This window comes from Notamacropus eugenii, chromosome 5, assembly GCF_028372415.1.
Source record: "Notamacropus eugenii isolate mMacEug1 chromosome 5, mMacEug1.pri_v2, whole genome shotgun sequence".
Classification (NCBI taxonomy): Eukaryota; Metazoa; Chordata; class Mammalia; order Diprotodontia; family Macropodidae; genus Notamacropus; species Notamacropus eugenii.
This window is the reverse complement of record NC_092876.1, coordinates 34,711,541-34,737,583: the sequence shown is the minus strand read 5'-3', so window position 1 is coordinate 34,737,583 and position 26,043 is coordinate 34,711,541. Positions and strand designations below refer to the sequence as shown.

General features: G+C 49.6%; 1 protein-coding gene across 3 annotated transcripts; it reads left to right on the top strand.

Moving 5' to 3' along the window:
- Window positions 1-83: 83 nt before the first annotated feature.
- On the top strand, window positions 84-26,041 carry INTS11 (integrator complex subunit 11). 3 transcript variants are annotated; one of them, XM_072608462.1, is made up of 18 exons: window positions 84-168; window positions 1,567-1,655; window positions 12,994-13,091; window positions 14,045-14,118; window positions 15,518-15,746; window positions 17,198-17,296; window positions 17,417-17,451; window positions 18,321-18,459; window positions 19,902-19,966; window positions 20,413-20,602; window positions 21,091-21,174; window positions 21,826-21,915; window positions 23,520-23,682; window positions 24,227-24,334; window positions 24,462-24,523; window positions 24,791-24,933; window positions 25,021-25,150; window positions 25,558-26,041. In XM_072608462.1, exons 2-18 carry the CDS (start codon window positions 1,628-1,630, stop codon window positions 25,621-25,623), a joined length of 1,803 nt encoding a protein of 600 aa, XP_072464563.1. In that variant the 5' UTR covers window positions 84-168; window positions 1,567-1,627; the 3' UTR covers window positions 25,624-26,041. The 3 variants fall into 3 exon arrangements, with proteins under 3 accessions (XP_072464563.1, XP_072464564.1, XP_072464566.1); XM_072608463.1 differs by having other exon boundaries at window positions 139-317; XM_072608465.1 differs by having other exon boundaries at window positions 154-283.
- The last annotated feature ends 2 nt before the right edge of the window (window positions 26,042-26,043 follow it).

Below are 26,043 nucleotides of genomic sequence, written 5' to 3'. Positions count from 1 at the left end.
CAGGAGGGCAGGTCCCGGGCGCAGGAAGGCCGCTCATAGGCTGCCGGGGTTGCGCCTGCGGGGTGCCTTCCGGCCCTCGCCGCTGGCCCCGCCCCCCGCGCAGGCGCAGTGCCTCGGGACTGGCTGGGAGTACGGAAGCCTGCGCGGCTTGCCTCGTGGAGGGCTGAGGTGGGGAGAGGGAAGCAGCGGGGGCCCTGCCGACCTTCGAGGGAGTCTGGGAGTCTCCCTCTTCAACCTGCCCGCTTCTCCCAGCGGCCTGCTGCTCAGGACCGGCCCCCCTCGGGTGGGCGGCCGTGAGCGCGTCCGCCGGGATGCGGGCGAGTGACGTCACCGCGGGCGAGCAGCTGCCCCGCAGGGCTGGGTTTGGGGGTGGGGCGCCTCCTGGACGGGGAGCCCGCGCTCGGCCTTGGGGTCTCCCGACAGAGCCGGCCTGGGCTCACGGTGTGGGGATGCAGGGGAGCCCAGGGGGAGGCCCTTCGGGGGCTAGAAGGGACCTTAGACGGGCTCGCCTCTCCTCGTCTTCTTGCCCCACTTTACAAGAGGGGAAACTGAGTCCCCGAGAGATTGTGGAACTTGCTCCAGGTCAGGGGTCAGGGGTCAGGGTCAGCGCAGGGATTAGAGACCCATCTCCTGGCTCAGAGAACGACTTGCCTGGAGTCACACAAGTGCTAAGTAGCAGAGCCAAGATTCACACCTGGGCCCCTTGCCTCCAATCTTGTGCTTTGTATAATACCACCTTACTTTATGTAGGATTGGGAAGTAGCTTTTGCAGCTGATACTCCTAAGCCACAGCCTGGCAGGAGCAACTGGGCTAAGGGATGGCTATTCAATTTTTTTACAAATTGATTTTGGAAGCAGAAAAACACTTGTAGCTCCAACAGTTTACAAAATGCTTCCCTTACAACAGCCATGTAAAGAGGCAGTGTAATGTATAGGTAAGAACACTGGATTTGGAATTAGGTTCTAAGAGTTGGAAGGGTCTCTAGAAGTCATCTGGTCCAGCCTATGCCAGACTCAGAAGGCTTGTGCTCTGTTACTGCTTATCTGTGTGACTGTGGGTGAGTTATTTAACTCCCACGGCCCTTAATTTCCCCTTCTCTAAAATGAAGGGGTGTGGGCTAGATAATTTCTAAGGTTCCTTCCCTCTATAAATTCTCCAAGGTAGCTGTGCAGTACAATTTTGATGATCCCATTTTACAGGTGAAGAAGGGTCATGTGATTTAGAATCTAGAACTCAGGCCTCCTGACCCAAGTCCAGATTAAGACAGTGAGAGTGTCATTATCACCTTAGTTTCCTAGCATGCTCTCCCCCCCCAGAGACCTCTGTCTAGTATACTGTTGTGTCACAGTAGGGTAAGACTTAGACCACCACTGCTTTGGCGTAGAGCCAGTAACCAGAGCTGAGGAAACCTTGCCCAGTTTTAGGGATGGTGGTGTCCCTTTTTCACCACCTATTCATAATCACTGTAAAAAGTTACAGCCTTCTGGGTTGGCCCATTTCCTTTTAGAAATTATGACTTCCAGACCAACGGTACCTGTGTGATCTCAAAAACCCGTGCTTTGTAGGTACTGCTCTATGGTGTCTTGGATCTAGCCTGATGAAGTACTGAGAACTTGGCCACTCAAGATGCCAGAGATTAAAGTCACTCCCTTGGGTAAGTTAAAAGAAGCAAGTTTGATTTAAAAAAAAAAAAGTTTTTCTGGTGAAAATACCATCAGGTCAACAAAATGTTATGGTGATGAACTTAAAAGCTGTAATATTCTCTGTAAGAGAATACATCAATCACAGCTTAGCTCTTTATTTTGTGCTCTGTTCCCATCAGTATGATTCATATCAGTATGAACCGAGCACTTTGCCATGCCCACTGATGGGGGGTGGGATGGAGGAGCCATGTGTGGTACAGTTACACAGAGTCCCATGGATGCTTTTCTTGAGTGGGCAGTGTTATAGGCAGCAGGTTCTCTTTCTGAATATTTTCCTTTGGTTCATGGTAAAAAGGAATTCTCCATCCCTCAGGAGAGACACAGTTGGTATTGTGAGAAATTAGCCTAAACGTATGTAGGAGAGTGAAAGAGAATTTATTTTGGGGGTCAAACATTTTAGGACAGATTATTTGAAAGAGAGAGGGATGGTTGGGAGCCGGAAGAATCAGAGAAGTCTTCCTAGAGGAGGTAGTAAGGTGTGAGTTGGGAATTGAAGGGTGGGCTGGATTTGTTGAGAAGGTGGGGAGGCTATATCAGGTCAGGAGAATGGGGGACTATGTTCTAGAGCAGGGGGATGGGCTGGAGAATAGGGGGAAGGGAGGTAGCAAGTTCTGTTCTGGTTTCTCTGGAGCAGAGGGCTTGTGGGGGGCAATGGATGTGTCACTCATCATGAAGTAGGAGCTCATTCCCTGTTCTTTCAGGAGGAGGCAAGAGCATAGTCCAGATCCTCAGTAACAGCATCACAGTCTGTCTTTGGGAGAGGCGACCCCATGCAGAGTAACAGGAGTTGATATGGTTTGGGTCCCATAGCCTACCACCAGGGGGTGCTCACAACCAAGTTTCCAGAGTGGCCTGGAATGTGCAATTTAAAGGTTCAGGGGTGTTTTTGGTGTAGAGTGGAGACCTACCGTGGGACTTCTCTGAGACACAATCCTGTAAACAGAAACGTTGCTAGGCTGATTCTCTGGGTTGTTGAGCATCTTAAAAGTTGATACTTATAGGTCTTTGGCCTCTTAGGTCCCTCCAGATGTTACTAATATGGAGTCTTCAGCCTTTGAATAGGAAGATGCTGTGCTCTGGACTTTTTCTCAGTTTCCATTCATCAGTAGTCATGCAGTCTTCTTCCTTTCCCGAAGATTTGTGAATCTGAGATCTGGCTTAGGTGCTGGGGGAGATATGGAGTCCAGATGAGACCCTGGTAGAACTCACAGTCTGGCAGGAAAACGTCCAGGAGCCCCTGGCCTTGTGGGGTCCCCTTTGGCATCTGGTGGTGTTAGTGACAGTGGCGGAAAAGGGGGCAGACAAAGTCACAGTGTTAGACTATCTGTAGTCATTCACTTAGCTGGTGGTGGTTTTAAACACCTTGTCCTGTGACCATTGAGGGAGAGGACATTGTTCTGGAAGAAAGGAACCTTGCCAGTCTTCACCTGCTCACTCTCAGTGAGACCAGAAGACAAGTGAGAGTTGGAACTGGGCCTGGGGTGACAGCTGGCAAAAGAAGGAGCTGCCAAAGGCAACCAGAAGCATCAAAGGGCAGTTAATCCTTTGCTCCATCAGTGCTTTTGATATGCATTCCCCCTGTGGAGGATCTGGCAGTGAACAGGATGGGAAAGAGAGTACATTCTCAGGAGAACTTAGAAAGCCCCTCCAAAGGGAATCAGCAGTCAAGGGCTTTAAAGCAGAGGTGTGCAGAGCAGGGCACAATGAAAAATATTTTGGAGAACGTGTTTTAAGATGGAAAATGAGAGGCCACAGACTGGTAGTTCACACAGAAGCCTTACACTACGATGCCTTTTTCCTCTTCAGAAAGTATTATTGATACCTTTTGAGGTTATTTCCATATACCTTAGGCAGATAGTGGTGCAGTGGCTAGACGACTGTGCCTGGAGTCAGGAAGACCTGAATTCATATCTGACCTCAGATACTTAGTAGCTGGGTGACCCTGAACAAGTCACTTAACCTCTGTGTGCCTCAGTTTCCTCAACTGTAAAATGGGGTTGATAACAGCACCTACCTGCCAGGGTTATTGTGAGGGTCAAATGAGATATTTGTAAAGCACTTAGCACAGGGCCTGGCACACAGTAGGCACTACAGAAATGCTCATTCCCTCCTCTTCTTCCCCTGTTCCCAAAGAAGCTTCTTCTGTGACAAGGAAAACCAGTTACCACCACCCTGGGACCCTATCTGATAATATTTGATAAAATTCCACACCCATTTCCTCCTACTCGTCTGACCTCTAGTCTCACATCCCCAACTTGCCTTTTGGACATCTTGAACCAAATACCCCATAGACATCTCAAGCTCTGTCTGTCCAAAATATGTTTTATTTCCTTCCCCCCCATCTCTCCCCTCGTTTGAACTTGCTGTTACTGTTGGAGCCATTGCTGTTTTCCCAGTCCCCTCACCTCACAAGTGGGGTGTCCTCACTCTCACTACTATCCGATCTATGGCCAGGCTTTGTCTCTTCTGTCTAAACACCATTTCTTGTACACATCCCTTTCTCTTTGGCCACCACCTTTTTGGGCCCTCCTCACCTTTTGCCTGGACTACTACAGTAACCTTCTTTTTGGCCTCCCTGCCTCTGATCATTCCGTACTCCACTCTTCATTCAGAACTCTGGCAATTCCCTGTTAAAGCCCTTCCCAACCTGCCCTGTCCAGATGGTGAGACCCCCCTAGGTGCTCTGGTTTTTCTGGTGACATTGTCTTGACTGCATCCAGAATGTTGCAGAGCCTCCTAAAGGAGATTTACAGTCACCCAGACATTCGGCTGAGCTGTCTGCACAGGAAGAAAACATACAAATGTAGAATCCAGTGTCTCCAGTCTGGATTCTGATTCGGAGACACAGTTGACTAGAGAACCCGTGAACTGGCCCATCAGCTCATAGATCTTGAACAAGACAAGCACTTGGTTTGTTTTTAAAATTTTTTAAAAATTCAGAACCTCGCTGACACCCAATAAAGTGGACTTTGTAGAACAGGAAATGAGGATTGTACCTGAAACTATGCGTCCCTTATCTGCCCTTGCTTACACAATTCAGTTTGTGACTTTTGAAGACTGTCTTGTTTGTAGAGGTTGCCTTTTGGCCTTCTGTCTTTTTCTGTGCTTTTAAAAAATGCTTGAGGAACCCTCTTTTCTTCCCCGCAGAAAACTTGAAAATACCCTACAAACCTTTCCTCCCAAAACAAAATCTTTATAGCAATTCTGCATCATCAGGCTACCTCTATTGTCACTGTCTGAAATGCCTGTTTCATTCCGCAGCTCAAGGCCCTTACCTCTCGTCAGGAGGTGCTTTGTGTGTGCTGGGAATCGCGAGTGGTGATGTCATTGAACAGACACTTTGGATGGGCCACATTTGAACAGGAGGAGAGTGGGCCAGACGGCCTTTGGAAAATTGCAGAGTGCTTTTAATGGCCACCAGACAGCTTTCTGAGGCGCAGCCCCATATTTTTAATGTTAACAGTTGTCAGGAGATGCCGTGTTTATTAAAAGTGCTAGGCATTGGGTGATAGAGGCAGAAGTGACAGAGGACCTGGCCTCTATAAACTTACCTTATACTGGAGTGATGGATGCTCACAGAGAAGTCAGATCTAGGCATATACAAAAATGAATGCATAGTCATTTGGAAAGAGGCATTAACAACTGAGAAAGTCAGGAATGGCTTCTTGAAAGTGTGTGCTGAGCCTTAATGGCAGCTAATGGTTCCAAGTGGCAGAGGGCAGAAGGGAAAGGAGATCAGATATAGGGACAGCATGTGCAAAGGCATGGAGGTGGGAGGTTGGATTTGTGTATAGGAAACTTCAGGTCCATCAGTGTGGTTGGAGTGTGGAGTTTATTTGGGGAAGTAATGTGCTATCAGCTTGGAAGGATTGGGTAGAACCTGATTGTGGAGGGCTCTAAATGTCAAGTGTGGTGGGTATCTATGTTATATTGTAGAGGTAATGGGGAGCCACTGAAGGTCCTTGAGCAGAGAAGGGAGTGGCATGATGAGCTGTGTCCTTTAATAAGGTCATTTTTTCAGGGGTATTACTTGTTGACTGACTGACTGTTCAGGATGGATCCTGAAAGCAGAAGGACAAGTTAGGAGGCTTTTGCAGCAGCCCAGGTGAGAAGTAGTGAGGGTCTGGACTTAGGGTGATGGTGGGATGAGTCATGAGGAGGAGCTCCAATGAGATGTTGAGGAAGTAACATAAAGGAGATAATGTCTGGTGGCAGGGAATGAACAGGGTGAGTGAAGGATGACTCCACGCCTGCAAACAAGGTGAATGTCAGAATGGAGTAGAAATAGGGACTACGGAGCAGGGATTTGAGGAATAGATAATAAGTCCAGTTTCAAACTTGTTGAATTTGAGATTACAGGGAGGTGGAGAAGTCCGAGAGGAAGTTGGATATCAGACCTTGAGCTTACTCAGGAGGCAGTGTGGTATAGTAGGAAGCGTCCTGACTCCAGGGGCGGAGGATCTTACTCTGAAGCTTACTTCTCTGTGTCTTGGGGCCAGTCATTTTACTTTTGTGGGCAGTTTTCAGGTTCTTCATATGTAAAAGGAAGGAGTTGTGCTAAATAGGTTTTGAGGTCCCTTCCAAGTCTGTTTCTCTGTTCCTAAGGTCTATGAGCAAGGGAAGGGTTGGATCTGTAGATTTGGGAGTTACTCACATAGAGAGATAACATCAGTTGGACCCATGGAGCTTGACAATATAGGGAAGGCCTAGGCTAGAGGCCTGGAGTACATCCCTGCCCAGGGAGCTGGATGTAGATGATGATCCTGCAGAGGAGCCTGAGTAGGCTCAGTCAGGTGGGAGGAGAGAGGATCTGGGAGAAGAGGGTGGTGATGGTGTTCATTATTGCAAGAAGGCTGAGGATGCAGAAAAGGCCATTGGACTGGCAATGAAGAGGTTATCAGTGGTCTTGGAGTTACCTGTTTCAGTTGAATGGTGGGGACAGAAGCTAGGTGGCCAAGAGTGGAGTAGGTGAGATGGAAAGGCAGCCAGTGATCATACTTAGCCATTTCTAGTAATTTGGTTGTGACAGGTAGAAGTGGTATAAGACAGTGGCTTAAAGAGATGATAGGATCACATTTAATGATGGGGGGGGCAGGTCTGGGCATGTTGGAAGTCAGCTGGGAGGAAACCCCAGTGTGTAAATGAGAAATTGAAAATTCGGGAGAGAGAAAGGGGTCGTATGAGTGGCAAGATGGCAGATACAAGACATTACTGTTTCTGATCCCCATAACTAACCTCTCAGAGTTCTCTAAAGCAGAAGTTATATACCAAAGACAAAGCAATCTCAGTTGTTTCCGTGGTCTAGGACAGGGCTTCTTAAATTTTTTCCACTTGAGACCCTTTTTCAATTTCCAGCAACATTTGTTGGCATTGTGTGGCCTGAGGTCATGAGCGGTGCAGAGTGTGAATGCTTAGTGTTCAGAACCAAGGCTGCAGTGAAGTTGCTGGATGCAATGGGGACAAACACTGCCAGAAACACCTTGGAATCATTATGTGTTTGATTTTTTAATTGTTTTGGTCCTTGAGCCTTTAGAAATCTCTTACTGTTGCCCCTGTGGGGTCATGACCCACAGGTCTAGGACACCCAGAATCCAAAAGAAGGTTAACCATGCCTCCCTAAAACACCCCAAACTGATGTCAGTACCCCTCCTCCACCTTTCATGCTACTGGAGTGAGGTGGCATCAGGAGACCCAAAGACACCATGCAAAACCTACACCTCTACCCCATCTTTTTTCAGTACCATACAGACCCTGGCTACAAGCTGTGGAAGTTTGCTCAGGCCTTGACAGCCAACTTGGCCACAGCTCTTCAGGAGCAAAAGGCTGTTGGGAGGGCAGCCCAGAAGTACCAATACTAAAAATCTCCGAACTGCCAGTGCTGGGCCATGGATCTAAAGAACAAAGGGAATGATGGGGCAGGTTACCAAGAAAGGAAGTGCATGTGGAGGGCTGTGCAGGACTCCACCAAGCCTAAGGGAAAGAGCACAGCATCCCACTGGGACTATTTCTCACCACCCGGATGTTAGTTGGGGCAGAGACTTAGTCTGGTGAACTGTGGACTACCCAGAAGTATACCGAAATCAGAGGGGAGGCAATAAAATGTGAGTCATAAGGAAAGTATTGGGGTTGGGGGAGAAGACTGAGCAGACTGAAGATTTCAAGAAGAAAACCCAAAGGCCTGGAATGAAAACAGATAAATAAACAAGACAGAGCTGCAGCAGAAGGAAACCTGGCGTCCAGATCTAGGAAGCATTTTCAGGCATTTGTGAATAACTGCTCTAAAATGAAGAAAAATGATCCAGTGCTTGATGAGACAGAGGATCTTGTGGAAGTTGAGGAGAACATGGAACTGCAGCTCATTGTTCTAAGTGGTTAAAAGAGAAATGAGGATCATGAGAGCAGAATGTATTTTCTGCACATTAGAAATAATGAGCAGAATAGGAAAAACTTGATCTGTAAAGGCAAGCCTCACCAAAGGAAAAAAGACAGAACAGTAGATTGGGAATGCAAATACACAGAAGTGAAGGAGAGAAAAGAGAAGCAAAAACCAAAAACATTAAAAGAAAATATGCTCACAATGCAAGTAAAATGTACTTTGAAGAAAGGGTGCATAGAGACAACCTAAGGATCATAGATCTCCCAGAAGAACATGATAGGACCAGAAACCTTCACAACATAATGAAGGACATAATAGAAATAAAGGAATGTCTTCAAAAATAATTTTAAATAACCCAATCTCAGAAAAGGAAATAGATCTAGTTGTAAAGGAACTACCAGAACAAAACCAAACCCCAAAAGATTTGATACTGGATGGAGTCATAGAAAAATTTTATCAAACTAACCCTACCAGAATCTTCATAAACAAATATAGTCCTAATACCCAAACCAGGGAAAGCTAAAACGCAAGAAGAAAACTATAGACCAATGTCATTAATGAACATTGATCCAGAAATTTTAAACAAAATCCTACGAGACTATAGCAGTTATCCAAGAAATCATTCTTTATGATCAATTGGAATTTTTACCAAGGATGTAAGGACAGTTCCAACGTTTGGAAACCAATCAGCATAATTTCACTAGAAACCAAAATATCCAAAATCACATGATCATTTTAATAGCTGCAGGGAAAGCCTTTGAAAAAATACAACACTCTTATGTTTAAAACCCTACAAAGTAGAGGCATTGAGGGACCTTTTTAAAAAGTCAGAAGTATCTGTGTAACACCAGAGACAAGCATCATATGCAGTAGAGACACACTAGAAACTTTTCCTATAAATATGAGAGTGAAGCAAGGATGCCCAATCTCCTGACTGTTATTTGATATAGTTCTGAAAAGGTTAGCGATAGCAATAAGAAAAGGGAAAGGAATGATATTTAAAGGGAAGATAAAAACTATCTCTGTTGATTGCTGATGATATGATGATTTACTTGGAAAACCCCAGGGAATCAACAACAATACTGAGACAATAGTATCAGCAAAGTTGCAGGCTGCAGAATAAGTCTTTAAAAATAAATATTTCTATATAATATCATAATACACAAAGCTATAATAGAAGGGGAAATCTCATTTCAAATCACTACCGGAGATGCATAAAATATCTAGGGATCAGCCTTCCAAAGCATACACAAAGACTTACATAGATTCAGTTACAAAGTGTTCCTTAAAGAAATAAGAAATAACCTAAGTAACTGGAGGAATATTCAGTGTTCACAGCTAGGCTGTTCCAATATAATGAAAATGACAGTACTACCAAAATTAATTTAATTTTAATGCCATACCAGTCAAATTAGCAAGGAGATACTTTACATAGTTTGATAAAATAATAACAAAATTCACTGGAAAAAACTGAAAATCTAGAACTAATGAAAAGAAGGAAGGCTGAAGGGGAAATAGCCACCTCCAGACCTCAAACTATTACAAAGCAGCAGTTAACAAAATTGGCTAAAGAGTACAGAGATAGATCAATAGAACAGACTAGACAAGGAAGAATGAGAAAAAATAGAACTCAGCTACCCAGTGTTTGATAAAGTGGAAAACCTAAGCTACATAGGTAAAAACTCCCTGTTTGATAAAAATTGCTGGGAAGCAGTTCAGTAGAAATTAGGCTTAGACTAATACCTTACATTGAATACTGCAGTTCTGAATGGATGCATTACCTTTATATTAAAGATCACAGTATAAAAAAATTAGAAGAGAAACACATCATATAGCTCTCACAGCTATGGGTAAGAGATGTATTCTTAACCAAATGGGAGATACAGGCAATTACAAAAGATAAAATCGATAACTTTGATTACTTGAACCTGAGAAGCTTCTGCACAGACCACGTTAGTGCATCTAAGATAAAAAGGGAAATTGGCAATGGGGAAAGAAAGTCTTTGTTTCAGATTTCTCTGAGGAGGGTTTGGTGTCCAAGACATATAAACAATGGAAAGATAGATAGATTAACTAATAGCCTTTTTGGTAAGAGGATTTGAACAAAGAAGAACTGCAAAGTATTCACAACTCCATAAAAAAAGTATTCTAAATCATTAATAGAATTGCAAATCAAAACAACCCTGTGATTTTACCTCCTCCCACAGATCAGCAAAAAATGACCCCAAACAGGCGTAGTTAACTAATACATTATTGGTGGAGCTGTGCAGTGATACAACCATTTTAGAAAACAATTTGGAACTATGCAAATAAAATGACTAAAACCTTTGTACCCTTTACACAAGAGACTCCATTATTGGTCTTACATCCCATTGATGAGAAAAAAGTCCCCATCAATTCCAAAATATTTTTGAGATAGGTGAGAATTGAAAACAAAGTGGATGATCACCAATTGGGTAATGACTGAACAAATTGTAGAATGTGACTGTGCTGTAAGGAAGGATGTGTGTGACAAATACAGAGAAGTACAGAAAAGTCTATGAACTGATGCAGAGCCAAGAAAGGAGGATGTACAGTCACACACAATATAAACAGAAAGGCCAATGACATCAAAAATCAAAAGCGCATGTACAACATTCTAATGATCCAGTGGAACTTGGCTGGAGAGAGCTGAGAAGGCACCCCTAACTTCTCCTTCTTGGAGGTGGGAGAGCCACACAGGTTACACAATGAACATGTTTTTGGACTTTTTCAATATATTGATCAATTGTGCTTTTTTTCCTCAAAAAAAATTTACCATATGGGCTGGCTCTCAGGAAAGGCAAGGGGAGGAATACATGAGACACTATGGTGACATAAGAAACAAAATAATACCAACATGTTTAAAAATAAAGACACTTAGGAAGGAAGAAGGGATATTTGAAGGGACAGTCTCCTGGAGGAGAGTTGGGAGATTCATTGCACAAAGAGAGGAATTGGCTTTGTCAAGGAGAAGGGGCCCTTCACTTTCCGAGCCTGGAGCAAAGGAGGAGACAGCATGTGGCCAGTGATGTTTAGGTGACTTGGGAAGGAGGGTGCTTTGGACAGCTTGGCTGGTGGTCCTCTGCCCCGGAGAAGGAAGAGGTGTGGTGTTGGTAGTTTGAGAAGAGAAGGTTTGGAACAGAGAGGATTGATCAGGGAACAGTGAAAGAGTGTTTGTATGACTGTCTGCAGTGGCCTGCCTTTGCATGTGAGCAGGACGGGGAGGTGCCTGGGGTGGTAATGTAGGGTTGGGGTGTGGAGGGGGATGTCTGGTCATGGGATGATGGGACAGGGGAGTCAGAGGTTGGGCTCAGTGTGAAGCTGAATGGGTTAACTAAGGGGTTGAGTTTTTTGACGGGAAGAAAATGCTGGACAGAGCAGGGCGATGGTGGCCTAGGAAAACAGGGAGGGATGTGAAGATAGGCACTTGGTGGTCAGATGGAGGAATTTCAGAGTTGTGGATTGTCAAGGTAGAAACCTTGTGAATGACAGTGATGAGATCCAGTGTGTGACCTTCCCCATGTGTGCTGAAGTGGAGTAAAGGTGCAGATCATAGGAGGGGGATACGATGACTGGCCACAAGGCTTTGGAATGCCATGGTCTTTGAAGAATGAAAGTTGTGGGCACCCAAGGCTGGGCATGAGGAAAACTAGAGAAGTTGGCAGGACAGTCATGTAGTGGGAGCAAGGGGATGCCAGTGTACAACCCACATGATTGACGAGCACCCACCCAGGGGCAGGAGAACTGGCAGAAAGCATGTTGGGGAGGATTTACAGGAGGACAGGGACAGATAGAACTCACGCGGCGTGGGAAGGTGTGGATGGCTTGGGGCATGCTGCATGTGGATGAGACCTCAGAGCCATACATGTATCGAATGCTGGCATGCCTTGGTTAGTTCCTCAGCTTCCTCAAGCAGGACCTGAGGAGAATCAACCCCATCTTTCACAGGGATGTTGGGAGGACCCAGTGGAGCAGTGAGTCCAGCCCGACCGGGGGTGATGCTGCTGTGGGGGCAGGCAGGCCTCACCTTGGGGGCCTAGGGTGATGGATTTGAGCTCTTCAGACTCTGTTATTACTGTTAATTTGGGAAGTGTGCTGGGGTGCCCACAAACACCAGATCCGGCTTCCATCCTTTGGAAGCCCTAGAGCCCCATGAGATGTTGACTGAGTTTCATACATGGTTTTTCTTGGATGGGTCAGTGACTTGATAGGTGTGGGCATTCCCTCCACGAGTGTAGATCACAGCCCCTCCCCAGAGAGGCAGACCTGATGAGGTCTTTGATGCCATTTCTCCTCTGCCAGTCACTGCTGGTGAAAGGCTCCTGCCAGCTTACAGACACCCACAAGAAAGCTTTCCACTGCCCCTTGGCTAACATGTGACTTTGATCCTCCCAGTGTGCGCCTGCACATGTACACACACACACATACACATGCACACACAACTAGAATCTTTGGAAAAAAATTATAATTGAATTTTTAAAAAAAATGTTATTTTATACAATATATTTTTCCTCCTCGGACTTACCTAGAGAGCCATCTCTTTAAGCAAAGATGAGAGAGAACTGGGCCGGGAGGCTGCTGGGGGTTGCAGTTCAGCAAAACTGTAATGCCCTCAGATTTTCAAAGTGAGCTAAATGCTCTGTGCCTAGAGGAATACAGAGCAAAGGGCCGAGCTGATTTGGGTGGGTAGAATGAACAAGGAAGACTTCCTAGAAGAGATGGATTTTGTAAGCAGTAGAAGTACCTGGAATGGGAGGTGGGGTGGGGGGAAGAGAAGAGTGCAGCAGAGGGAGGGAGGCATGGGGGGACATCCCATGTAAGGGGAGTGTTGTGTAGGAGGAAGGTGCTTAGCAACCACCTAGATTTGGATCATCACTTTGCTCTGGTTGCAGGGGCTGGTCAGGACGTGGGCCGCAGCTGCATCCTTGTCTCCATTGCAGGCAAGAATGTCATGTTGGATTGTGGGATGCACATGGGCTACAATGATGATGTAAGTTCTTTGGAAGCCCCAGAGGGTGGGGGTTATCGGGAAGTGGGGGGCTCTGGAGGTGTGCTCAGAGAAATTCCCAAGCCTGAGGAGTAAATAAAGCTGCCTCCCCCCATCTTCCCCTTTCCCTTTTGCTAGAGCCTTCCCATTTGTGTGAGGATCTCTATGGCTGTGGGTAGCCATAGTGAAACTTGTTTTGCCTTTTAATAGCTTTTGGCACCCAGGCCCCTGTCTCAGAGCCACCTAATTTCCCTCAGGCTGAGTCAGGCAGCAGGGGCCTGGGCTAGGAGTGGGGCTGTGTGGGGAGCTGCTTTCCAATCCCACCATTGTTTTCTCTCCCAGCACAGCCTGGCTCAGGGGAAGGCAGAGCCTTTGAGGCAGGTCAGGCCAGGCCAGGAAGCTGGATGCGAGGCCCTCTTCCTTGCTTGCTTATTTGCTTGTGAGCTGCAGAAGCCTTTGGTCTAAGTGCAGAAGAGAAGGTGCTTTGGTCCAGGTTCTGGCTCTGGCCCCTGCTGTACAGGTCTGCCTCTGCATTGGTTCCCAGCCTTGGCCATAATACCATGACCAGTTTTGGTTGGGGCTGGGCTTATATTGCCTAGCACCCTGTACTTATTACCTTTCCTGTAGGGGAGAAGCAGCCCAGCTACATTAAATAACAAGCATTCTGGGAGTTTGAAGCTGCCTTTTTTTTTTAATAACCACAAACCTTCAGGCATAATGACTGTTTGCAAGGTCAGCCCAGAGCCCCAGAGCTGGCAGCATTTCCACCTTTCACTTTTGAGCTCTTCATGGCTTTAAAAAATAAATGAGGCAAAGTAAGAGCTCCATGGGGCCCAGTCCAGTGGCCCAGCTCTGATGTCTGACGCCGTTGTTCCAGCCTGGTCTGGTTCTGCTGTCTCCCAGGGAGCTCTGGCTCTGAGTCCCCTGGGCCCTCTTTCTGTCTTGCTTTTCCTTAGAGACGTTTTCCAGATTTCTCTTACATTACCCAGAATGGAAGGTTGACTGACTTCCTGGACTGCGTCATTATCAGGTAGGAGCTTTGATTGGGTTATTAGAAGTAAAAGAACATGTTAGCGTGGGAGAACCCTGCCCTGGAAAGCAATCTCCCTGGTACTCCCTCTCCACTGTCCTGAGACTTGCCAGGCTCTGCAGCTGCCTCATCATCCTTGGAGTAAAGGTAGCTTTCTGCCTGTGGTGGAAGCCTAGGCTCTGACTGCTCCCACCAGGTAGTAAAACCCCTGGTGGCCTCTTCTCCTCACTGTAACTCCAGCACAGCCAGACGGTTAACTTCAAGGGGCCAACCTGGAAGGTGAGCCCAGGCTGATTCCTGGCCTTGGCATACCTGCTTTACAGCCAGTGGGTAACTGGTCTGGTCACAGGAGCACAGGCCCATAGATTTAGAGTCAGCTACTCTGATCCCTCGTTTTACGGTCAGTCTGTCTCAGAGGTCAGATTTGAATCCAGGTTGTCTCATTCTGAGGCTAACTCTTTCTGACCTGTACCATGCTGCCTCTGATATTGTAAACCTTAGAGGCTGTGGGCTGACCTTGGAGCCCAGATCCCATCTCTGCCGCTCCCTGTGGACCTTGACCAAGTCACTTGACTTTCCTCTGCTTCAGTTTCCTCATCTGTAAAATCTCTGATTCTTTAATTGATGTAAAAATGTGAGCTGTTGTTTGCCCAGTGGAGGGTTTTAAGCAATCAAATGAGGATCACAGTAGTCCTAAATTCCCTGCCTCCTAGCAGTGTTGTCTGTGAGGAGCTGCTCTCTAAACCATAGGATATCCTCCTCTTGGGCTGATTGCCCAATATCGAAGGTGCACAGTCCTTGCCTCCAAGTGTCATGGGACAACTGGAACACACTGTAAGCAGAGGGGAGGATGGATCCTAATGGATCCTGGAGTCTGTGGGGTCACATCCTGGAGCAAATATTGAGCTGTTAAATGCCAAGGGGGCTGAGGAAGGGATTGTTTGGAGGAACCAAAGGGGTGAGTCTGGACACTGGGCCCACACAGTTGGCAACCTTGGGACTCCCACTCCAGGTCACTTTCTTCTCTTTTAAAAAATGTTTTTTATTGATAAATTATGTTTTAATGCAACAGATAAACACAAACCCTCAAACCAACCACAGTGTATACTTCCTGAAGGCTGTTAAACCAAACAAGAGAAAAGAGTGTTTACATGCACAGCAGTGAATGCCCTTTTGTGATTTACCACTTGTTAGAAGAGCAGGAGTCCAGACTTTTTAATGAGAGAGTCCCAGTGTTGGCCACTGTCTTCTATCGCCATCATATATTGTCTTGATTTGCATAGTTATAGGAGGTGTGTTTCTCATCTCCTGGTCCTGCCACCTACTTTCTGTACCACTTAATACAAGTCTCATTGTTTTGTCTTTTAATTCTTCATGTTCATCATTCTTGATAACCTAGCCACTTTCACTTGGACCACTGTGGGGCCTTGCCATACTTCAGTGAGATGGTGGGCTATGATGGACCCATCTACATGACTCATCCTACCAAAGCCATCTGCCCCATTCTGCTGGAGGACTACCGGAAGATTACTGTGGATAAGAAGGGCGAAACCAACTTCTTCACTTCACAGATGATCAAGGACTGCATGAAGAAAGTTGTGGCTGTCCACCTCCACCAGACTGTCCAGGTCAGGGGGAAAGGCCTGGAAGATCGGTGGCTGGGAGCTTCCCCAGGGCACTGGCATCTGTTTGCTCTTGGGATTAGCTAAGGCTAGCTTCCCCTCCAGGAGTCACTGGAGGGGGGGGGGGAGTGGTGCATCCCAGAATGCAAGCAAATTCAGCACTTCTTAAACTGGGGGGTTGCTAAAGGGATGGTTAGCGGAAAAAGTTTGAAGAAGCGCTAATTTCTGGCCTTTGCCCAGGCTAATGCAGATACGTTGGATTTGGGATTCCGAAGCTGAACTACAAACAGCCTCTGTTAGTGCAGGGGAGTGAGAGGTGACCTTAGCCAGAAGCTAGAGTGCATTCTGCTTCATGTAACGGAGCATCATGGTGGTTATGTGGAAGTGGAATCCTGTTTTAAAGTTCTTTGAGGGTTTCCAGTTTCACAGTGATCATCTCATCCAGCCCATCCTCCTTCCTCCAAAACCAGAGCAAACACCCTCAAGCCCTGCTGTTGAGGAGAGACCCTGTCCCTGTCAGGGCAGCCCGTGACTCTCATTGTTAGGACACTAACGAGCTCCAATTGTTAGGAGGTTTTTTATAAATTTCAAGTCTAAACCTATCTCCACACTGTCCATTCACTGTTTCTGGTTCTACCCTCTGGGGCCCAATGGCAGCCCCAATGGCTTCCCTGAGCCTTCTCTCCTGCTATCAGTTGCGTTGAGTGCCCAGCCATGGGCTTTATATTTGGTCCAAAAGGTAATAAGGAGCCCCTGGGGTTTCCTGAGCAGAGGAATGACAGGGTCAGACCTACGCCTTGGCAGATGGGGTAGGGGGAGAAGAGACAAAATGAGCAGAGGCTGAATGGCTGCCTGACCAAAAACGAGGATGCCCAGAGGCTGGGGACTGAGTGAATAACTCTCTTATAACTTCTCTCTTTTGTAAATGCTGAGGTCTGTGCCTCTGTGAAAAGCCTCCTTCTGCCCTGTGCTGTACAGAGGGAGTGGGGCAGCACCATCCTTCCTCTGAAAGAGCCTTCAGTTTGAAGAGATACCAAAGCATGTTGAGGAGCCTTAAACCTCAGGCAGAGATGTCCCAGCTATCCAGGAGGGGAGAGGGGAGGGAAGAAGAGGGAAAGGCCCAGGAGGAAGGTCCTGTGATGTGCTTCGTGACTTGGTGATCTTGGGTCTAAGGATGTTGAGGGAAAGGATCCATGAGGGATCCGGGTGCACCAGTCCAGGAATTGGTTTTTTCTTTTCGCTTTAAAACCCCGGCTGCAATTCTGGTGAGAGCGCTCCTTTTGGAGGGTAAAGGCATTTCTGGTTCAAGATGCTTTTCTGGCAAGTCTGAATTCCCAGTTGTGGCAGTGAGTTGTGCCAGCTACCTGTGCCGCCCACCCATGCCTCCCGTGGTGCCCATTCTGTACTCCCTTCTGTCACAGCCTGCAGGAATGAGAGCTGGCTTCTTTCCTCTGTAGGTGGATGATGAGCTGGAAATCAAGGCCTACTATGCAGGGCATGTACTGGGCGCTGCCATGTTCCAGATCAAAGTTGGCTCTGAATCTGCAGTTTACACAGTAAGTGTTTGACTTACCTGGGTGTGAGGAGGAGGTGATTTGAGGAAGTGGGGAGGCGGTGGGCAGAGATGTTCTTTAAACAGAAGGCTGATCTCTGCTTCCCTCTGGTTCTCTGGCTAGGGTGATTATAATATGACTCCGGACCGGCACTTAGGGTAAGTGGGATGCTGAGCTTCTGCTCAAATGAATAGTTTGTTGGGTTATTTTTTTTTTCTACATGGGGGGTTTGCAGCAAGGATGCCTGTAACCTGTGCAGGCATGGGTGGCCATATGTTCCCTGCGTGGCTGTCTGTTTAGAACAGCCTATGCTGGAGGAGCATTGAGAGCTTCTCTTAATTGTAATTCTGCACTGGTTGAGATCAATATGTCTCAGCCCTCTGATAACTGAGGGAGAGTGTCCTCCATCAGGCAGTGAACTGCCTGGTTTTCATGCCCTAGGAGCACTGCCCCCTGGAGTGCCAATTTTGCTGTGTAGATGGCCAGGCTGGGCTTGGGGGCATCCCTTTTACCTGCACTCTGTCCCTTTGGGGGCTCGACTGTTTGCTAGGCTTAGCTCCATGGAGAACAGATCGAAGGGGACTGAGAACTTCTTAGGGTCCTAGGATTCCAGTTCAGAGACCTTCCAAGGCCATTGAATCCAACTACCTCCTTCCGGGGAGGAAACTGAGGCAGGCGGAAGTGAAGAGACTTGTCCAAGGTTACAAATAGGAAGTGTCTGAGTTGGGATTTGAACCCAAGTCTTCCTGACTTTGGTCCCATGCTCTCTACTATGCCTCATCAGAAGCCCCAAGTAGGTGTTCAGGGGCCAGAAGATGCCTTCCTTGCCTCACAGCCCTTGCTGAAAGGTCAGGGCTATTGCCCTGCCCGGGGCTGCCCACAGATTCAGGCAGATGGGCCTTCTTTGCCTGCGAGCTCGAGTAGAAGCAAGAGCTTCCTGAGTGATTTGAGAAAGTGGTAGCCAACCTCAGTGTAGATCAGGAGAGTGGGAGGAGGCCTTCATGGCAGGCCATGCCTTGCCTTGCAGGGCTGCCTGGATCGATAAATGCCGCCCCAACCTGCTCATCACTGAGTCTACTTACGCAACGACCATCCGAGACTCCAAGCGCTGCCGAGAGAGGGATTTCCTAAAGAAGGTCCATGAGACGGTGGAGAGGGGTGGCAAGGTAACTGGGCAAGACAGGTCATCCCGGCATCACAGCTGAGCCTGGCAGTGCCGGGGCCATTCTGCATTAGAGGTGCAACAGGCCCAAAGTAGAAGTCAGGCAGTGAGCTCTTACCATGTACATGTACCAGCAGAAAGAGTCCCTGCCCTGAGGGGCTTCCATCCTCACTGGGGCAAGACAGCACCTAGAAGGGAGCCGAAGGGAGGGAGAGGGACAGCCAGGGGAAATCCTCTCCAGACTCACTGAGCATAGCTGCTGCCCCTCAGGACCCCCAGGCCCAGCCTCTGCTGCTTCTGCTTCTGGCAGCCTCCCCCAGTGTGGCCCAGAGCTCCTCGTGGGGCCCATGGGCAGCCCCCAGGTGGCCTTTGCTGTCTTTGTCTCTTCTCCCCTCCCCCATCTGCCAAGGCTTAGATCTGACCCTGTCATTCCCCTGCTCAGGAAACCCCAGTGGTTCCCTCTTACCTTCTGGATCAGATACAAAGCCCAGTGTTTGGCATTCAAGGCTCTTTACAGCTTGTCCTCTTTCTTCCAGTCCAGTCTTACATTCTACTCCTCTGCACGAACTTTACAATCCAGTTATGCTTGCCTACACTTGCCCTTCCTCTCCCCATGTCCCCTCTCCAAGCCTTTGCATTGACTGTTCTCACACCTGAGATATCCTCCCTCGCAAATGTCGGCTCTTAGAATTCCTGGCTTCTTTGAGGCCTCAGCTCAGTGCCTACATTTCTCTGGCATGTTCTGATCTACTGGTGTTGTCTTTGCCATCAGGATGTGAGGCCAGGAGCCATTTCCCCTTTCTCTGGGTAGAGCTTAATACATTCATGTTGATTAATGGGTGATATAATGGCTTAACCTTCTGAGGGCCAGGGCTGGACCCTGGAAACCCAGTGACCTTCAGACCTAGCTCTTGCTGATGCCCTTTTAAACAGCATCCTGGGATTTTGAGCTGGAAGGGCCCCTTGTAGATCATTGAGTGTAGCCCTCCCATTTTAAGGAGAGAGAAACTGAGGCCAGAGGCCAGGATTCCCAATCCAGCCTTCTTTCCCCTGCAGAATATTCTCTCTTAAGTTGTTGCTGAATTAGGAAAGCCAGCTGAGGATGTCCTCTGAGACAAGTTGGCATTCTGGGAAAAGAAAGTGATGATTCCTTAGAACTATGCTTGTGTGAAACCCAATCAGCAAGGCAGCTGCCCCCAGAGTCTCGCTTTCCTTAGCAGAGCTGGGGGCTTCCTGGCAGTATCCATACAGAGAGCAGACAGACCTGGGGAGGGATGCCCACAGACCAGTTGTTCTCTCCTTGAAGCGGTCAGGCCTTTTCCCTGAAGTGTGAGTGGACTAGGATGGCCAGGAGTGGGAATAACCTGTTAGAGGGCCATAGAAAAAGGGGACAGTCTAGGCTGCCCTAGATTGATGCTTCTGGGGACTGGGCCCTTCCCTCTGCAGGTTCTCATCCCGGTGTTTGCTCTGGGCCGGGCCCAGGAGCTCTGCATCTTGCTGGAAACATTTTGGTAAGAGGACCTGGCTGGGGGGAGGAGTGTTTCTGCCTTTGCTTACACATACATTGTGCATGTAGGGAAGAAATCCCTAAGACCAGGGCTCCCAAAGCTGAACATCTCTGCATGGTAACAGACACAGGCCCGGCCCAGTGCCCAGGCTGCGGCAGTGTGACGTGAGCACCGCAGCATCTGCCTCGTCTTTCATTTTTGGGTTCTGCCAGTGGGGGGCACACAAGCTCATCAGGTCCTTCCAGACCAGGCATAAGAATGTTTGAGCTGGCTGTCCAGGGCAGAGCTAGGCCCACCTCACCGACCCCACTCCACCTCTTTCCAGCACACCATCACTCAGTTCAGCCTGGGCCCACAGCAGGTGGATGTTGGGCCCGAGCTCTCAGGCAGGTTGGGGCTGGATGTGGTGTGACGGCCCTGGTGGCCACTGACTGCCTCCCCTCTCTAAGGGAGAGGATGAGCCTGAAGGCCCCCATCTACTTCTCCACGGGCCTGACGGAGAAGGCCAACCATTACTACAAGCTCTTCATCCCCTGGACCAACCAGAAGATCCGGAAAACGTTTGTGCAGAGAAATATGTTTGAGTTCAAGCACATCAAGGCGTTTGACCGAGCTTTTGCAGATAACCCTGGACCCATGGTACGGGATGCTGGACCTGTGCTTATCTGGGCAGGCCCTGGAGCTCGCTTGTCTGGAGGGGCTGCATTGCTGCCCACCTGTGGGGCAGGGGGAGGCAGGGGTGGGCCGGTAGCCTCAGCCTGTAGTGCTCCCAGAGGAAGCTCTATCGGGAACTGGCCTAGGAGGAGAAAGGAGATGGGAAAATTCATCTCTGGGCATATGTCCAAACGTTGTTTACTACTTTGGGCATGAGGTGATGCCCTTTTCTGGACTACACAGTTTTGAGGCCTGGCACTTGCTCTGTCAGGTGAGGGGAGGCTGCCATGATCAGGGGAGCGTTTGGTGGGGAGTTGGGGAATTTTGAGGGTCTGGCCCCTGCGGGGCTCTGCCTGTAGCCTAGTGTGGTCATGCTCAAGGATCTTCAAGGTTAGGACTAGTGTGCTTCAGAAGATGACCCTGGGTCCTGCCTAGCAGCTCCTGTGACCACCACCTCTTCTGTGTCCATTCAGGTTGTCTTTGCAACTCCAGGCATGCTGCATGCTGGGCAGTCCCTGCAGATCTTCAGGAAATGGGCCGGGAATGAGAAGAACATGGTAAGGGGGCGGCTGTCACCTGGTGACCCATACTGGCTCATGGGGCAGGATCTGCATTCCCTAATCTTCCTGGTTATTTAAGGAAGAATTAAAGGGTGGGGCAGGGACAGCTGTCCACCCCATGCTGGAGGGAGAAGCCTTTAGCATTTCACATGTGCTATGGGCTTCGAGATGAGAAGAGGTGTGGAAGACAGGGCTCAGGCCCAGCTGTTCCTGTTTGGATGGGAGGGCTGAGAATTGCTCCTTTCTCCCTGATAGTATCATGCCTTGGAGCCAGTCCTGGCGCCATCTGGTCTCCCCCCCTTTACCCCTTCTTGCCCCCCAGCTGAGCTCTCTTCCAGGGAGAAGGGAATAGAGCCCATCAGTACCCACAGCCCTTAGTGCCTCCCCTGCCCAGGACAGGAAGCCTGAGCAGGGCCCTCCTGCCCACCCCCACAGAGAGTGCAGAGCTCACACTCCTGCAGGGAGCTCAGTGCTCATGGTTCCTTCAGCCGTACTTCCTGCCTGCACATCATGGTGCGTTTCCCTTCGGGGAGGCCTCCATGACAGCATGCGGCACAATTTGGCCTGCCCAGAAACAGTGCAGTGCAGGTCTTAGTTACATGAAATTGTACTACTTGTGGGCCTCACTTTCCGCTTTCTACCTCCCAGGTCATCATGCCAGGCTACTGTGTGCAGGGGACTGTGGGCCACAAGATCCTGAGCGGGCAGCGGAAGCTGGAGATGGAAGGGAGGCAAATTGTAAGTCCCTGGAGCACTTGTTGGGGGCATGGAAGGGCTTCTCAGGAAGAGCCCTGGCACCCCCAGCGAGCAGGAACAGGACCTCGTTTTACAGAGTGCAGATAATGGATGTTGACAATTTGGAGTCAGATCCTAAATCTACCACTTACAGCCTCTGGCTTTGGGGTCTCAGTTTCCTCCTCTGTAAAATGTGTGGGCCAGACTCTTGATGTCCCAGGCATTGCCCAGCCTTTGAAGGGTATTTCATAGTTTCTGAAGCACCCTTCCTGTCTACTACACTGCATTCTTAACCTCTGTGAGGTGGGGCCAACAGGTCATGGGTGGGGGGCTGCTGAATGGGATCTCAGGTGGAGCCCTGGAACCAGTCAGTGGGTCTGAGTTCACTTCTCACCTCGGTGACCTGGGACAAGTCACTTGGCTTCCTTGGCTTTCCTCACAACAAATTCTAGCTCTGTCACCAGACAGCTTGGCTCAAAATCCTGTCACTGGTGGATTTGTGACCTTGGGCAGGGCAAGTCTCTTACGTCAGAGCCTTCTATTGTGTCCAAAGAAGGGGCCTGGTCTAGAGCTAGGATTCCAGAAGAAATGGGAGCTCAGTGAGTCAGTTTATCTGTCTAGGGTCACCCAGGAAGAGCTGGGGATAAGTAGGAGGGTCAGGGGCTGAGAGCCTGAGGGCAGGGGCAGCAGGGGTTCCCTAATTGGGGGTGGAGGGGCTGCAGTCCAAGCCTCTTGTCAGTACTTCCTAAGAAAAGCCTCCTTCTCCAGTGGCTCTCATGGCCCAAGCTTCTCTTCTGCTGGGCCCACTTCTGGTCCAGTTAGTCCCTGTTGTCTTTGATCCTGCTTTGCTAACACTTGCAATATCATTCTGAATTCGTCCTTTGGTCAGCAGGAGGCTTTTGTATTTATGAGCAGCAGCTGCCACCTGCCAGCCACCCACCTGCCAACCACCGGCAGGGCCTAGAGGCAGCCCTCTCCTCCCTTAGGGGTCCCCAGGGGCTACCCCAGGAAGCTCCTCTCCCTAGAAGCAGAGATAGGGTTGGACCCCAACCTCACCATATCCCCATGGGTCCATCAGGAGCCCAGGGTTCTCCAAGATCCCTCTCTCAGCAACCAAGGTCCCTGGGCTCTCCTCCCATCCTGTGACCATGCTTGCGGCCCTGCCAACGTGATGTCAGTCCTAGAGCTGGGGTAGTGACTGGGGGTGGACTGGAGGAGAGTTGGTGGTGTCACAGCCATCCCCTAAGGGTTGCATAGCTCCTCATGTACATTCTTGTTTAATCCTTGGTAGCCCTGTGATAGGTGCTGTTATCTCTGGTTTACAGCTGAGGAAACTGAGACTGTGGTGAAGTGACTTGCCTAAGGTCACATAAGTATCAGGGGCAGGATTTGAACCGAGGTCTTCCTGCTTCCTAAATCCTATTCAGGATAGGTTCCCTATTTTCTGCCCCACGCTGCTTTCCTCGGGCAGTGGTGACCTCTTCAGCTGGGCTGTTGGCAGGACGGGGGATGGTGGAGGTTTAGGCAGCAAGTGGAAGCTGGGATTGGTGATGAATTCTGCCTGCCTGTCCTTCATCTCTGTGTGTCTCTCTTCCATCGGTCTCCAGCTAGAGGTGAAGATGCAGGTGGAGTACATGTCCTTCAGTGCCCACGCTGATGCCAAGGGCATCATGCAGCTGGTCCGCCAGGCTGAGCCCGACAACGTGCTGCTTGTCCACGGGGAAGCCAAGAAGATGGAGTTCTTGAAACAGAAGATTGAGCAGGAATTCCGTGTGTGGGGCTGGCCTGAGGGGGATGGGGGTGGTATTGTTCTCAGGAGCCCTCAGAGTAGCCCCACAGAAGCTGGAGCTAGGGCTCCCCACCCTCCCTCGCTGCTGGTGGCTGAGGCAGGATTCATTAGCCTGTATTTGGGGTGGAGCTCCCCAGGATAGGGAGGATGCCTTGACTTGGCTGTGTAGACCTAGCCTGGCAGGAGGCCCCTCTAGTCAGTTTGGTTGTTGATGTGTCCCCACCATTGGCCTTGGTGCAGGGGAATGGCCTTTCCAGGGGCGCTGAGAGGCATTGGGAAGGACCCCCACCCCCAAGGCAGAGAAGAAGGGTCTACCAGGTGTGGGCTTGGGTTTGAGGCATTGGCCCAGTGGCCTGTGGGCTCCTGAAGAGAAGGAGCTTGAGGAGAGCTTTGTCTAATCGGTGTTGGCAGGATAAGTGAGGAGGGAAGGCCTGGACTCACCTGGCAGCTATGAGAATCTGGGTCACCTGTGCCATGCTGCAGCCTCAGCTCAGTTTTAATCCTGTGATATCATGTCTTTGTCAGATGTGAACTGCTACATGCCAGCCAACGGAGAGACGGTCACCTTGCTCACCCACCCCAACATCCCCGTGGGCATCTCACTTGGCCTACTCAAGAGAGAAATGGCCCTGGGTACTGTCCTGTCCGGGTGGGGTCGGGTGAGGCAGAGGCAGGGGCAGGGGCCCGCGGGGCAGAGAAGGAAGTCAGGGCAGGGAGGGGCATCAGGGAGGTGACATCTCCTTTGCCTCCCTTCCCCCAGGTTTGCTCCCTGATGCAAAGAGGCCCAAGCTCATGCATGGCACTCTGATCATGAAGGACAATGTGAGTGGCCCCGGTGGGTGGGGTTTGTGGTCCAGGGAGGCCTTCCTCCCAGCATCACAGACATATGGGGAAACTGAGGCTGGCTGTGATGCAGGGAACTTCTTGGGTTGGGTGGGCCCTTGGACTCAGTGCCCAACTTAGTGGACATTTGGGCCTTTCCCCACCCTACTCAATGGGTAGGTCACCTGGTGAAGGGAGGGGTTGGGCAGGGTGCTTGGGGGTGCCCAGAGGGACCATGACACTCTCTCCCTTTCCCCACTCTGCCAGAATTTCCGGCTGGTGTCCTCTGAGCAGGCCCTCAAGGAACTGGGCCTGGCTGAACATCAGCTCCGCTTCACGTGCCGTGTGCACATCCATGACACACGCAAAGAGCAGGAGACTGTGCTGCGTGTCTACAGCCACCTAAAGAGGTAGTGGGCTGCTGGGCTGGGGCTTCCCTGGGTCCAGGGGCTGCTGGAGGGGAGGGAGCCTGCCCAATCTCATCTCTGTCCTCTTAGCGTTCTGAAAGCTCATTCGGTCCAGCATCTGCCTGATGGCTCAGTCATGGTGGAGTCTATCCTCATCCAGACCACTGCCCACTCAGAGGATCCAGGCACCAAAGTGTTGCTGGTCTCCTGGACTTACCAGGTGAGAGCCTCCTCACCACCCCCACATTCTGTTCCATCAGCAGCAGTGTCCATGATCTCTTAGGAACATCAGGGTGTCCGCGTTTGTTTTGTGGGGTACCTCCTTTTCCATTTCAGTCCCCGGTGAAGGACATTCTGTCTACTCAGTGTCCATCCTCCTTCTAGAGGTTGGGATGGCAGCTGAGGAAATAGGTGCTGCTCCTGGCCAGGGAACAGCCAGTGCAGACAATGAGAGCCTGGGTCTTTGGCTCCAGGGGTTTCACCACTACATAGCACAGTCCCCACCCAAGGGATACTCTGCTCTCCTGCTTCCACATCCTGGTAGAACTTGGGCCCTGCGCCATCTACAGCTAGCCCATGGGCTTCACTGGGGAAGTGCTGACCCTCCTCCTCCATCTTGATATGTAGGATGAAGAACTAGGCAGCTACCTCACGTCACTGCTGAAGAAAGGACTTCCGCAGGCACCTAGCTGAAGGGCTACAGCCAGGAGCTGCTCTCAGCCCGCCTCCTCCTTTCCAGGATGCTTTGGAGGGAGGGACCAGGGATCTTGGTCTGGCCATTCCAGAGAGGCAGGTAGCAGCAACAGGGCCTTCTGGTCTCTGGCTGGAGCAGGGGATGAAGCTCTTGGTCTTAGCCCAGGCCCACACGAGGTTACCCACTGCAGCGGTGGGTGCCCCAGTCCTTACACGTGGTCTTGTAGGCCACGCTGACTTTCGTTTGCCTGGTGGGGATTTAAGGCTGACTCAGTCTCTTCAGCTAGCTTGTAAGCTCTGAGGGCATGGACTGGGTTTTGTAGACCAGCTCCAATGCCCCTCCCCTCCAAGTGCCTAGAACAGGGCTCAGGTACTGGAGCCTGCCTTTAAAGACAAGAATTAAACAAACAAAAAGCCACC

What these genes read in the sequence shown, in the direction of transcription:
- INTS11 (XM_072608462.1), top strand. Translation starts at nt 1,628, where the DNA reads ATGCCAGAGATTAAAGTCACTCCCTTGG. An exon ending in ACATGGGCTACAATGATGAT is followed by an intron (nt 13,092 to 14,044) that starts GTAAGTTCTTTG and finishes GCTTTTCCTTAG; the next exon opens with AGACGTTTTCCAGATTTCTC. An exon ending in AGATGGAAGGGAGGCAAATT is followed by an intron (nt 21,916 to 23,519) that starts GTAAGTCCCTGG and finishes ATCGGTCTCCAG; the next exon opens with CTAGAGGTGAAGATGCAGGT.